The following is a 13606-nucleotide window of genomic DNA, read 5'->3' on the forward strand; positions in this document are numbered from 1 at the left end:
GTACCGATATCGCTAGCGTGCGTACCCGCCCCCATCGGTTGTGCGATACTGGCAAATCGCTGCCCGTGGCGCACAACATCGCCCAGACCCGTCACACTACTTACCTGCCTAGCGACGTCGCTGTGACGCCGCACCCCTTAGAAAGCAGGCAGTTCGCCGGTCGCATCGACGTCACTAAGCGGCCGCCCAATCAAAGTGGATGGGCGGAGATGAGCAGGACGTAACATCCCGCCCACCTCCTTCCTTCCGCATTGCCAGCGGCCGCAGGTAAGGTGAGGTTTCTCGTTCCTGCGGCGTCACACGGAGAGATGTGTGCTGCCGCAGAAACGACAAAATTACATTGTACACGCTGCAGCAGCGATAATTGAGAATGGACCCCCATGTCACCGATCTTGAACGTTTTTGCGACGATTCAAAATCGCTCATAGGTGTCACACGCAACGACATCGCTAATGCGGCCGGATGTGCGTCACAAATTCCGTGACCCCAACGACATTGCATTAGCGATGTCGTAGCGTGTAAAGCGGCCTATAGACTTCTCACGAGCTGCATTAATTCTTTGGAATGCACTACCCAGGACAATTTGCTTAATTCCCAATACTAGAGCGGAGCTAGTACCTAACGAGTACTGTCTAAAAGTCGCGTATTCATTCCAAATAGCGTGTGCAATGCAAGTCAATGGGACAAACTTGCAAAGTAACTAATAACTCGAATTCCGCACAATTCGCTACTCACGCGAATAGTACTGCATTCGAGTTACTCGTTATTTTGCAAGTTTGTTCCATTGACTTGCATTGCACACGCTATTCGGAATGAATAAGCGACTATTAGACAGTACTTGTTAGGTGCTAGCTCAACTCTACACAATACCCATAATTTTAGGCTTGCCCTAAAAATGCATTTTATTTAGACTGGCTTATCGACTCAACTCACTAATCTAACCATTCCAGTTTTGCCCTTACAAAAATAATAATCTTCCAAATCTGGTCCTTTTTATCCTCTGTTTACACCCTCCATGCACTTAATAGCCCTCTGTATCTGTCTTTGGACACATACTGGCTGTTGACCGGTTCATGCAGTGTTAAGCAAATCCCCTATTATATTGATGGTCAGACCAGACAATACTTACAGCAAAGAAGGGCAGTAGTTTTACATTGCCAAGGGAAAAAAAAAAACAAAAAAAAAACCTAGTACTCTAGCCAGATGCAGTTAAGCTCCCACTAAGTGGAGGCATCACAGGTGCAGGAGGAGCAAATCACACACACAAAAAAAATGGATGATGGCTTGCATAGAGCGCTGTTCACACATGGCTGCATCCTGGACAAAAAAAAATAAATAAAAAAATAAATGAGGTTTTAGTTGGTATTATGGCCAGAATACAGGATGCAGCCAGGCCCCTTTCTGTTGGGCCTTGCATATTAGAGTTCCTGTCCCTGTATGGTGCACAGATGGAGTACGGCTTGGCAGCCCGCCTGATCTAATAGTATGGGCGTCACTTAATAGGCTGCGGGCTTGTGACTGTGCATCTGCATGTGTGAACAGCGCTCTATGCAAGCCATCAGTGGGCAGTTTTACCATCCAGCAATCGCCCTCTAAATTTTTGGGAAGTGTGGGTGTGATTTATTCCTCCTGCACCTGTGATGCCTCCACCTAGTGGGGGCTTAAGGGTACTTTACATGCTGCGACATCGCTAGCGATCTCGTTAGCGATGTGAAATTCTAGATCGCAAGTGCGATCTTTTGAGGTCGCACATGCGCAAAATGACCTATGTGCGATCTCAAAAGATCGCACTTGCGATCTAGAATTTCACATCGCTAACGAGATCGCTAGCGATGTCGTAGCATGTCAAGTACCCTTTAGCTGCATCCGGCAAGAGTACTAGTTTTTGGCCTGGGCGATGTATAACTACTGCGCTTCTTTGCTGTAAGTAATGCTTAATTTTTGGAGGATATTTATTCCAGACCAGACAATACAAGCACTTTTTACCTTTTGTGCCCCCCTTATTTTCGGACCCTCACTCTTCTTGGAATCTGTGCACATTTTCCAGAAGAAACTTGGCAGAGGAAACGTTTCGGGTGACATTCTTTTACCGGCTCTCCTGCCCTTTAGTTACCCGCAGCTTAGATTTCATTCCCCGACAGCCTCCAGGGGGAGGGGGGGGGATTATGTAATGATAGTTCTCGGTGTAACGTTTCCCGCAGCGATCACTCAATTCTCCGAGCTTTGTGCTAAGTGACGCAAACTAGCCCGGACCACAAAACAACAGAGAGTCGGGATCATATTACTTCTGCACATTTTTTTTTCTCCGAAGCCTTTATAATAGCTATTCAGGAGAGAAGGATGGATTATGGGATGGCTCGAGGCCAAACTTTGAGAATCAGCGAGTGAATGGAGTTAGATGAAACAGAATAAGAAAAAATGCTGCATTTGGAGGGAAAAAAAAAATGCCACAAGCCCCCAAAACACCAACACGGCAAACTTGGAGTTTCGATCACTTTTTTTGTTATCAAAGTTGAAAAATTTGCTACAAGTTATTTTTGTGCAAAAAGTTAGCACCCGATTTACACTGCTCTCTTGATTAGCGGGGGCAGAAAAGGGTGGGCATCGTTACATGCGCAAACATACAGAGGCCGGGAATTCAGCGGACTCCGGCTTCACAGACACGAGTAACAACGCATCCAAAATGAAGAGACACCCGTGACATCAGCGCGGCCGTCACCGCTCTCCGCTGCCCGCTCTGTGCCGATAGATTAATATGTCATGCTCAGACACAAAGCATTTTCTTCCTAAAGTAAGACACTTGTAGGGAGTTGAGAAGGGAAAAAGATTTTTGGATCAGGGCTTTCACAGTTGAATCACTTCCCTGCGTCCTCCAGAAAGCCAGTAACCCGTTGCCAATGATCCAAAACTGTCAGACGTCTGAGCCGAGAGAAAAGATAAAATACCGGTTGTGAGCAGCTGACCGCGTACGATAATCGGCTCTCACTCGGACACGGCGCTGGCTTTACGGTCATCGGATGAGGCGCTACTTCAGCTAAAAATGGAAGAGAACTAGAAAGCTGTAAACACGACATCGGAGGAGCAGCGTGTAACCCACCTCGTGTGCAAGCATTCTGTACAGCTCCTCTTTTGTGATGGAAAGTCGCTCTCGGTCCGTGCTGTCAACAACCAGGATGATGAACTGAGGAGAAATAAGGTTTTTAGCGAATAAAACAATTATTTTTACTAAACGCCCCTAGATAAGAGGATCTGACCACTTTCCTGATGTGCATTTTTGGTAAATACTAGTGATGAGCGGACACTACCATGCTCAGCTGCTCAGTACTCGTAACTAGTGATGAGCGAGCACTACCATGCTCGGGTGCTCAGTACTCGTAACTAGTGATGAGCGGGCACTACCATGCTCGGGTGCTCAGTATTCGTAACTAGTGATGAGCGGTCACTACCATGCTCAGGTGTTCAGTACTCGTAACTAGTGATGAGCGGGCACTACCATGCTCGGGTGCTCAGTACTCGTAACTAGTGATGAGCGGACACTACCATGCTCAGCTGCTCAGTACTCGTAACTAGTGATGAGCGGGCACTACCATGCTCACGTTCTCAGTACCCATAACTAGTGATGAGCGAGCACTACCATGTACGGGTGCTCAGTACTGGTAACTAGTGATGAGTGAGCACTACCATGCTCGGGTGCTCAGTACCAGTAACTAGTGATGAGCGAGCACTACCATGCTCAGGTGCTCAGTACTCGTAACTAGTGATGAGCGGGCACTACCATGCTCAGGTGCTCAGTACTCGAAACTAGTGATGAGCGGACACTACCATGCTCGGTACTCGTAACTAGTGAGGAGAGGGCACTACCATGCTCACGTTCTCAGTACCCATAACTAGTGATGAGCGAGCACTACCATGCTCGGGTGCTCAGTACCCATAACTAGTGATGAGCGAGCACTACCATGTACGGGTGCTCAGTACTGGTAACTAGTGATGAGTGAGCACTACCATGCTCGGGTGCTCAGTACCCGTAACTAGTGATGAGCGAGCACTACCATGCTCGGGTGCTCAGTACCCGTAACTAGTGATGAGCGAGCACTACCATGCTCGGGTGCTCAGTACTGGTAACTAGTGATGAGTGGGCACTACCATGCTCGGGTGCTCTGTACTGGTAACAAGTGATGAGCGGGCACTACCATGCTCGGGTGCTCCGTACTCGTAACAGTGATGAGCGAGTACCATCAAGTGTTTGGTACCTGTAACTAGTGATAATCGGGCACTACCATACTCTGTACTCGTAACTAGTGATGATTGGGTACCATCATGCTCAGTTCTTGGATGGGCACAACTCACGTACCGAGCATAATGGTAGATCATCTGGAAAAATATTCGAGTTCCCCATTACCTTCCATTATACCCGCGTCCTAGAGTTGTGCCAGTCAGAGCGTCCAACTGCTCGTTACGAGAACCGAGCACTCGAGAATGATCGTGCTCCTGGAACACTAGTAAATGCCAATCACGTAGCATCTTTATGCTTCCTTGTGCCGTCCCAATGTTGTGCCTCCTGGAAATTTGATTGACTTGAAAACACCCCTTGTCAAAAAGGATTGTACTTCCAATCTGTTATGACCCCGGCTCTCAGGACCTAACTGATGACGTGTCCTCAGGGTGGAGAGCAGGGTTGGCTTCTAGTTTGTTTCTGTGGAACAGGAGGTGCCCTCAGTCCTGATAGGTTGAAAGTATCGGTGTCCACGTATTTATCTACACTATCACCATGCCGGTGACACTGCCCGCACCCGCCATCGTCAGTATGTAGATAAAAAGATACAAGAGGAATGGTGAACGGCAACGGAGAACTGGAAAGTCAAGTTTTTGCTAAGAGCAACGAGTGGAGCTCATGTTTCTTATGAGTGCACATAACACTATCTCTCTAGGATGTGACCTGTAGGATTCGGACGGCTGGTAACCCCAAGTTTAGCGCACTTTTCCCCTTAGGCCCTGTCAATCCTGACATTCGCGTAGTGCAGCACACACATGGTATATCTCACAGAGCTCAGCGTGCGGCAGGTGGAGGACAATTCCAGCCGTGGCCTTCAGAGACCATAGTTCCCTCCACCAATGGCCAGAACGCAGGAACATGGGAATCTACACTTTTTTTTTGCACAGTTCTGGCATTGACGTGAGTTGTGCGGCTCAGAAGCTCGTGAGCCAAACCATTATACAAGCCTCACAAAAGGCGGCACTCACACAATGTACACACAATGTCCTCTATTCACAGGCTATACATCATGTAAGTGCAGCACTTTCCCCTCCGCCATTCCATCCACAGGGCCCTCCTGTCACATCAATCAGCCGAGGGGCCTCCAGAAGGATTAGCAGCCGCACACATGAGCGCAGTCAGCCGTGACCGGGATTACAGGTCAGATGTCGGAAACTTCACCGCCACAACCTGAAAATGAGAGAACACCAATATCCCCTCAACCCCACATCTACTGGGTCCTGTCACCGCAGAAAGTCAGATATTCAGGATTATTGGACTAAATGAGAAAAATATAGAAGAATCACTCGCCAAAGTCCCCAGTACACACAAGTGCAGCTCAATAAATTAGAATATCAAAAAGTTAATTTCAGTAATTCAATAGAAAAAGGGAAACATATAGAGTCATTACACACAGAGGGATCTATTCCTATACATTATATAGAGTCATTACACACAGAGGGATCTATTCCTATACATTATATAGAGTCATTACACACAGAGGGATCTATTTCACATATATTATATAAAGTCATTATACACGTGTAATGACTATATAATATATAGGACTAAATCCCTCTGTGTGTAATGACTCCATGTGTTTCCCTTTTTATATTAAATTATCTCTCTCTCTTCCTGGATCCGACTCCCCATTCATTTACATAGCCTCGGATCCGGACTTCGCCGGAAACCCGATCCGGAGGACCAGGATTATAGCGGATCCGCTCAACTCTAGTCTTAACGTTTATATATTTCCGTCGATGATTTCTAAGCTGAACCTGCGAATAAAATGTATGTATGTATGTATGTATGTATGTATGTATGTATGTATGTATGTATGTATGTATGTATGTATGTACACACACTCGAAGGGTGACCAAAAATGTTCTGAACATGGACAATTTCTGTTACAGCTCCAACTAGTCACCAAGCTTTCCTGGATTCCTGAATGGCAAATCTACTTGGCTGTCTGGTTATGAAATTGCCATTCAGTAGTTAAAGTTGGAGAAGACTTATGTAACGTCTCCACAATGGCTGACCAAGCGTCATATATTCTGCTTCTCAGTGTGCAGAGGACCCGCCCCCCGACACACAACACCGCCCCCCGACACACAACACCGCCCCCCGACACACAACACCGCCCCCCGACACACAACACCGCCCCCCGACACACAACACCGCTCTGCACCTTTACTTGCTCTTCCTTCATTTGCTGTATTTTCCACTAAAGCAGATTGTAAATGGAGACTCATCACGGGGTGTGACACATTAACTGACATCACTGAAAAGCTAACAGTGCAGGGAGCCGGAGCGCGGGGAGGAAGGCGTGCCGGACGGTTACCTCTGTGTTGGAATAGTAGGTGTTCCACGATGAGCGCAGCGATTCCTGACCTCCGATGTCCCACATCAAAAAGTGGGTATTCTTCACCACAATTTCCTCCACGTTGCTTCCGATGGTTGGGGACGTATGAACCACTTCATTCATTAAGCTGAAAAAATAAAAAAAAAAGAAAAAAGTGAAACTTTAAAATGCATTAAGTCTACACCTTTCTGGGGGAAAAAAAAAAAAAAAAAAAATTAATAATGAGCCTCATTCAGTTCCCCCGAGCACAGGCTTTCTGCGCTGCACCATCGGGATACATGTTGCTGATTAGATCGGCCGACTAGTAAGCAAACCGGGTGGTGTAGATATAAAAAAGATAAAATACACCTGAATCACACCCACATGGGCTGAATTTGGAGTTTATAGGGAGAATCATGCTAACAACCCATCTACTGACACCTGCTGGATGACGTGAGAGCGGCGGGCAGCGAGCACCGATCCTAATGTACTCATCCCCGCGAGTGCCCGTGTATGGTACGCAGCGAGCACCGATCCTAGTGTACTCATCCCCGCGAGTACGATCCTAGTGTCCTCATCCCAGCGAGTGCCCGTGTATGGTACGCAGCGAGCACCGATCCTAGTGTACTCATCCCCGCGAGTACGATCCTAGTGTACTCATCCCAGCGAGTGCCCGTGTACGGGACGCAGCGAGCACCGATCCTAATGTACTCATCCCAGCGAGTGGCCGTGTATGGTACGCAGCGAGCACCGATCCTAGTGTACTCATCCCCGCGAGTACGATCCTAGTGTACTCATCCCAGCGAGTGCCCGTGTACAGGACGCAGCGAGCACCGATCCTAGTGTACTCAACCCAGAGTGCGCCCGTGTACAGGACGCAGCGAGCACCGATCCTATTGTACTCAACCCAGCGAGCGCCCGTGTACAGGACGCAGCGAGCACCGATCCTAAAGTACTCATCCCAGCGAGTGCCCGTGTACGGGACGCAGCGAGCACCAATCCTAATGTACTCATCCCAGCGAGTGCCCGTGTACAGGACGCAGCGAGCACCAATCCTAATGTACTCATCCCAGCGAGTGCCCGTGTACAGGACGCAGCGAGCACCGATCCTAATGTACTCATCCCAGCGAGTGCCCGTGTACAGGACGCAGCGAGCACCGATCCTAATGTACTCATCCCAGCGAGCGCCCGTGTACGGGACGCAGCGAGCACCGATCCTAATGTACTCAAGCCAGCGAGCGCCCGTGTACAGGACGCAGCGAGCACCGATCCTAATGTACTCATCCCAGCGAGTGCCCGTGTACGGGACGCAGCGAGCACCAATCCTAATGTACGCATCCCAGCGAGTGCCCGTGTACGGGACGCAGTGAGCACCGATCCTAATGTACTCATCCCCGCGAGTACGATCCTAGTGTACTCATCCCAGCGAGTGCCCGTGTACAGGACGCAGTGAGCACCGATCCTAATGTACTCATCCCAGCGAGTGCCCGTGTACAGGACGCAGCGAGCACCAATCCTAATGTACTCATCCCAGCGAGTGCCTGTGTACAGGACGCAGCGAGCACCGATCCTAATGTACTCATCCCAGCGAGTGCCCGTGTACGGGACGCAGCGAGCACCGATCCTAATGTACTCATCCCAGCGAGTGCCCGTGTACGGGACGCAGCGAGCACCGATCCTAATGTACTCATCCCAGCGAGTGCCCGTGTACGGGACGCAGCGAGCACCAATCCTAATGTACTCATCCCAGCGAGTGCCCGTGTACGGGACGCAGCGAGCACCGGATCCTAATGTACTCATCCCCGCGAGTACGATCCGAGTGTACTCATCCCAGCGAGTGCCCGTGTACAGGACGCAGTGAGCACCGATCCTAATGTACTCATCCCAGCGAGTGCCCGTGTACAGGACGCAGCGAGCACCAATCCTAATGTACTCATCCCAGCGAGTGCCCGTGTACGGGACGCAGCGAGCACCGATCCTAATGTACTCATCCCAGCGAGTGCCCGTGTACAGGACGCAGCGAGCACCAATCCTAATTTACTCATCCCAGCGAGTGCCCGAGTACGGGACGCAGCGAGCACCGATCCTAGTGTACTCATCCCCGCGAGTACGATCCTAGTGTACTCATCCCAGCGAGTGCCCATGTATGGTACGCAGCGAGCACAGATCCTAATGTACTCATCCCAGCGAGTGCCTGTGTACAGGACGCAGCGAGCACCAATCCTAGTGTACTCATCCCCGCGAGTGCCCGTGTATGGTACGCAGCGAGCACCGATCCTATTATACTCAACCCAGCGAGTGCCCGTGTACAGGACGCAGCGAGCACCGATACAAGTGTACTCATCCCAGCGAGTGCCGGTGTACAGGACGCAGCGAGCACCGATCCTAGGGTACTCATCCCCGCGAGTGCCCGTGTATGGTACGCAGCGAGCACCGATCCTATTATACTCAACCCAGCGAGTGCCCGTGTACAGGACGCAGCAAGCACCAATCCTAATTTACTCATCCCAGCGAGTGCCTGTGTACAGGACGCAGCGAGCACCAATCCTAGTGTACTCATCCCCGCGAGTGCCCGTGTATGGCACGCAGCGAGCACCGATCCTATTATACTCAACCCAGCGAGTGCCCGTGTACAGGACGCAGCGAGCACCGATACAAGTGTACTCATCCCAGCGAGTGCCGGTGTACAGGACGCAGCGAGCACCGATCCTAGGGTACTCATCCTCGCGAGTGCCCGTGTACAGGACGCAGCGAGCACCGATCCTAGGGTACTCATCCCCGCGAGTGCCCGTGTATGGTACGCAGCGAGCACCGATCCTATTATACTCAACCCAGCGAGTGCCCGTGTACAGGACGCAGCAAGCACCAATCCTAATTTACTCATCCCAGCGAGTGCCTGTGTACAGGACGCAGCGAGCACCAATCCTAGTGTACTCATCCCCGCGAGTGCCCGTGTATGGCACGCAGCGAGCACCGATCCTATTATACTCAACCCAGCGAGTGCCCGTGTACAGGACGCAGCGAGCACCGATACAAGTGTACTCATCCCAGCGAGTGCCGGTGTACAGGACGCAGCGAGCACCGATCCTAGGGTACTCATCCTCGCGAGTGCCCGTGTACAGGACGCAGCGAGCACCGATCCTAGGGTACTCATCCCCGCGAGTGCCCGTGTATGGTACGCAGCGAGCACCGATCCTATTATACTCAACCCAGCGAGTGCCCGTGTACAGGACGCAGCAAGCACCGATCCTAATTTACTCATCCCAGCGAGTGCCTGTGTACGGGACGGCTCCGCTCCGGCGAACTTATCAATCTTTACTTTAATGGGGAGACCACTTTCAAGCCGGAATCACACATGCAGCTTTTATGCATTTGTGATTCCAGCTAGTTTTATTAGTAAAAAAAAAAAAAAAAAAAAAAAAAAAGGGCTAGAATGTCTTAATTTTTTGCTTCTGTTGTGACCGCGCACTCCCACGGTCCCAACGAGAGCAGAAGATGTGAGGGCGCATGCGCTGCTCTCTCAGCCAGAAGTATATAACAGGGGTAACAAGTACTTCACAAAGACGGCGCCGGAGATGAGAGGTGTGCGCAGGCGCCAACTCCGGCGCCATCTTAGTGAATAGTAAAATTAGCATAGAGAACAGAGAGAGGGAGGAACAGTCGACGGGGGGGGGGGGGGGGGCTTTAGTCCACATGAATACCCACCCAGATATTATCTGCTCTGTTGCAAATGCCAATCAAATAACTGCCGATTTTATAAACTTCACTTTCTTGGATATGAAAACCTAAACATCCGAACTCCGAACTGCCCACTACTGGCTTTACCTTATATACGAAAAACCTGATTATTTGTTCCCTTTAATTGTGTTTTTAATGGAACCATTTAATTAGCAAAAGTATGCACTAAAAATGGGAGAGAAAAATATATTTGCGAGGTTGCAAGATAAGGGGGTTAATCTGGGACAATTAAAGCTACAGCACATCTGATTGCTGCAGTCACAGGCTGTAAGGGCCAGCAACCACCATGTGTGAGCAGGCGCAGCTCCACAGCTCCTTCACATGATATATGGTGGCCACAAAAGGATGCACAAGAAAAGTCATAAGTGTCTGGTCCCCGGGAGAACAGGTCTCTACTATCCGATTTAAACAAAACGATTGTTAAGCAAATGCATTAGCGCCCAATTCACTTACAACCCAGAGCTGCATTTAAAGGGGAACTCCAGAGTCATGTTCTTGGAATCGGTGGAAATCCCAGAAATGAGACCTTTGCAAGGAGCGACTTATCACCCATACTAGGTCATAGTAAGAAAAGGAAAAAAAAATACATTTCCCTTATATTCATTCATAAGAATTCTTTGATCATCCTGAACCTCCTGGTTCAAGATTATTAGAACATAAATACAAGCACACAGATACCGTATTTTTCGGACTATAAAGCACACTTTTTTCCCTCAAATGTTGGGGCAAAGTGGGGGGTGCGTCTTATAATCTGAATGTAGGGCTGCGGGGAATGAGGGTGCTGCGGGTCATCAGGGGGATGAGCAGGCTGCGGCAGCCTGCCGTGACCACGTGGGCCTGCTCATTACATATGCACGCCCATCCTCCTGCCCATCTCTCAGCGCTGAAGCCGGCGCTGACAGGTGGGCAGGATGATGGGCGGGGGGTGCGCGCTTACTAAACAGCCAGCCGCATGATCACCCCTGGCAACTACAGCGTGGAGTGAGAGATATATATATACATATACATATATACATACACACATACACACACACACATACACACACATACACACACATACACACACACATACACACACATACACACACATACACACACATACACACACATACACATATATATATATATATATATATATACACACACAAGGCTGGAGGATCATTGCCAAGCTGGGGTAGCTTAGTAGAGAATTTGGGGACATTACCCCCCATAACAGTGTCAGCAGCAGATCCTCGCCCCATAACAGTGCGTCATGACCACATTTTTTGCTTAAAATTTTAATTTTCCTTCTCTAAAACCAGGGTGGGTCTTATGGTCTGAAAAATACGGTATACATTTAGCAGCAGTCCCTATGTAAGGTGTAATGATTAATACTTACAACTGGTAAAGAATAGTGGTTTTTCCTGCATTATCGAGTCCCACAATGATCACTTTGTGCTCTGCAATGAGAAAAGTGCATTAGATTAGGAAGAGGATAAACAAAAAAAAAAAAAAAAAAAAAAAAACAAAACCTGACACTTTGGTCTAAAATGTAATATAATCCCATACCGTATAACGGATATCTGACCTGTGAAATAACTTTCATGGGTACCACACGGCACATAATTATAATGAAGGGGGAATGATCAGGAATAATCAGTCACCGCACACTTAGTTGCAAGAGTGCGTGGAGTTCTAAGAACTCGCCCATTGTTCCACAAAATTTCTACCTTTAAAAAGGAGTTGCCGACTGCTTAGGTCGTCACGTCCTTCACAAAGATTAATCTGCCCAATTTCTGGAGTAAGGAAATCTTCTCTGATGAGTCTAGTTTTCAGCTTTGCCCAATACCTGTTCCTCTAATGGTTAGACGGAGACCTGGAGAGGCGTACAAGCCAGTGTTTTGCACCCACTGTGAAATTTGGTGGAGGAACGGTGATGATCTGGGGATGCATCAGCAAGGCTGGAATTGGGCAGATTAAACTTTGTGAAGGACGTATGAATCAAGCCGCATACAAGGTTATCCTGGAAAAACAGTTGCTTCCTTCTGCTCAGGCAATGTTCCCCAACTCTGAGGACTGTGTTTTCCAGCAGGACAATGCGCCATGCCACACAGCTAGGTCAATCAATGTGTGGGTGAAGGACCACCACATCAAAACCCTGTCATGGCCAGCCCAATCTTCAGACCTGAACCTCATTGAAAACCTTTGGAATGTAATCAAGAGGAAGATGGATAGTCACAAGCAATCAAACAAAGAAGAACTGCTTACATTTTTGCACCAGGAGTGGCATAAGGTCACCCAAAAGCAGTGTGAAACACTGGTGGAAAGCAGCCAAGACGCATGAAAGCTGGGATTAAAAATCATGGTTATTCCACAAAATATTGATTTCTGAACTCTGATAAAACATTATTAGTATTCTTGTTTCTAAATAATTATGAACTTGTTTTCTTTGCATTATTTGAGGTGTGAAAGCAATGCATTGTTTTGTTATTTTGACCATTTCTTATTTTCAGAAAATAAATACAAAATTTATTGCTTGGAAATTCAGAGACATGTCGCATGCATGTGTGGGGAAGGAAGAAAGGAAGAGATTATATCTCTCTCTCATTATATTGTGTGTGTGTATATATATATATATATATATATATATACACACACACACACACACATACACACAGATATATATCTATCTCAAGGTAGGACTTAAAAATAAAAATAAACTTAAGTTTGTTTTTTACATTTTTATTTCGTACATGACTGTTTCCAGGAAAAAAAAAAATATATAATTTTTTTATATTTTTTTTCTGGAAACAGTCAACATGTAGGAAATAAAAATGAAAAAAAAATCCTTAAAAAAAAAATTTAAGTCCTCCTACCTTGCAACTCCCACAACAGCAGGTAAGTGGTTAGTAATCTATTATTTACATATTCTATCTTTATTTTGAAGCCTGAGTTGAGTCAGTAAATTTGCTCACTGATGACTGTAGTGATGGCTCATTGATTTCATGGGAACTGCTGACAAGTTTCCACGCAGATTACAGCTGATCACTATCATCAGGAAACTGGATCATAGAAAGAGGGAGTGGGGGCAGGCGGGGTTCTGAAAGTAGTGATCCCCTTTAATAATTAAATGTTAATTAAAAGAGCAGAGGTTTGGTGGCTCCGGAGCCCCTGAATCATCAGGATCCTCTGCAGCAGAAGAGAGTGCCCCGAGCTCAAGGACAGATTATGCCTCACCATCAGAAAGCGTCTGACATGAGCCGCCACATCACCGGAGCGGGGGATCAGCCTCACCC

The 13606-nt window shown here is 48.0% G+C and overlaps 1 protein-coding gene across 1 annotated transcript in view; it reads right to left on the reverse strand.

The window, feature by feature from the left end:
• Window positions 1-11766, reverse strand: part of ARL5B (ARF like GTPase 5B) — a 16187-nt gene extending 4421 nt beyond the window's left edge. Inside the window, exons 1-3 of the mRNA XM_075316809.1 lie at window positions 11710-11766; window positions 6594-6741; window positions 3098-3181 (exon numbers count right to left, since the gene is read on the reverse strand). Coding sequence (XP_075172924.1) covers window positions 3098-3181; window positions 6594-6737 — 228 coding nt within the window. The 5' untranslated portion in view covers window positions 6738-6741; window positions 11710-11766. The remainder of the gene's footprint in view (window positions 1-3097; window positions 3182-6593; window positions 6742-11709) is intronic.
• Between the last annotated feature and the right edge of the window lie 1840 nt (window positions 11767-13606).

This window comes from Anomaloglossus baeobatrachus, chromosome 6 (genome assembly GCF_048569485.1).
Source record: "Anomaloglossus baeobatrachus isolate aAnoBae1 chromosome 6, aAnoBae1.hap1, whole genome shotgun sequence".
Taxonomy (NCBI): Eukaryota; Metazoa; Chordata; class Amphibia; order Anura; family Aromobatidae; genus Anomaloglossus; species Anomaloglossus baeobatrachus.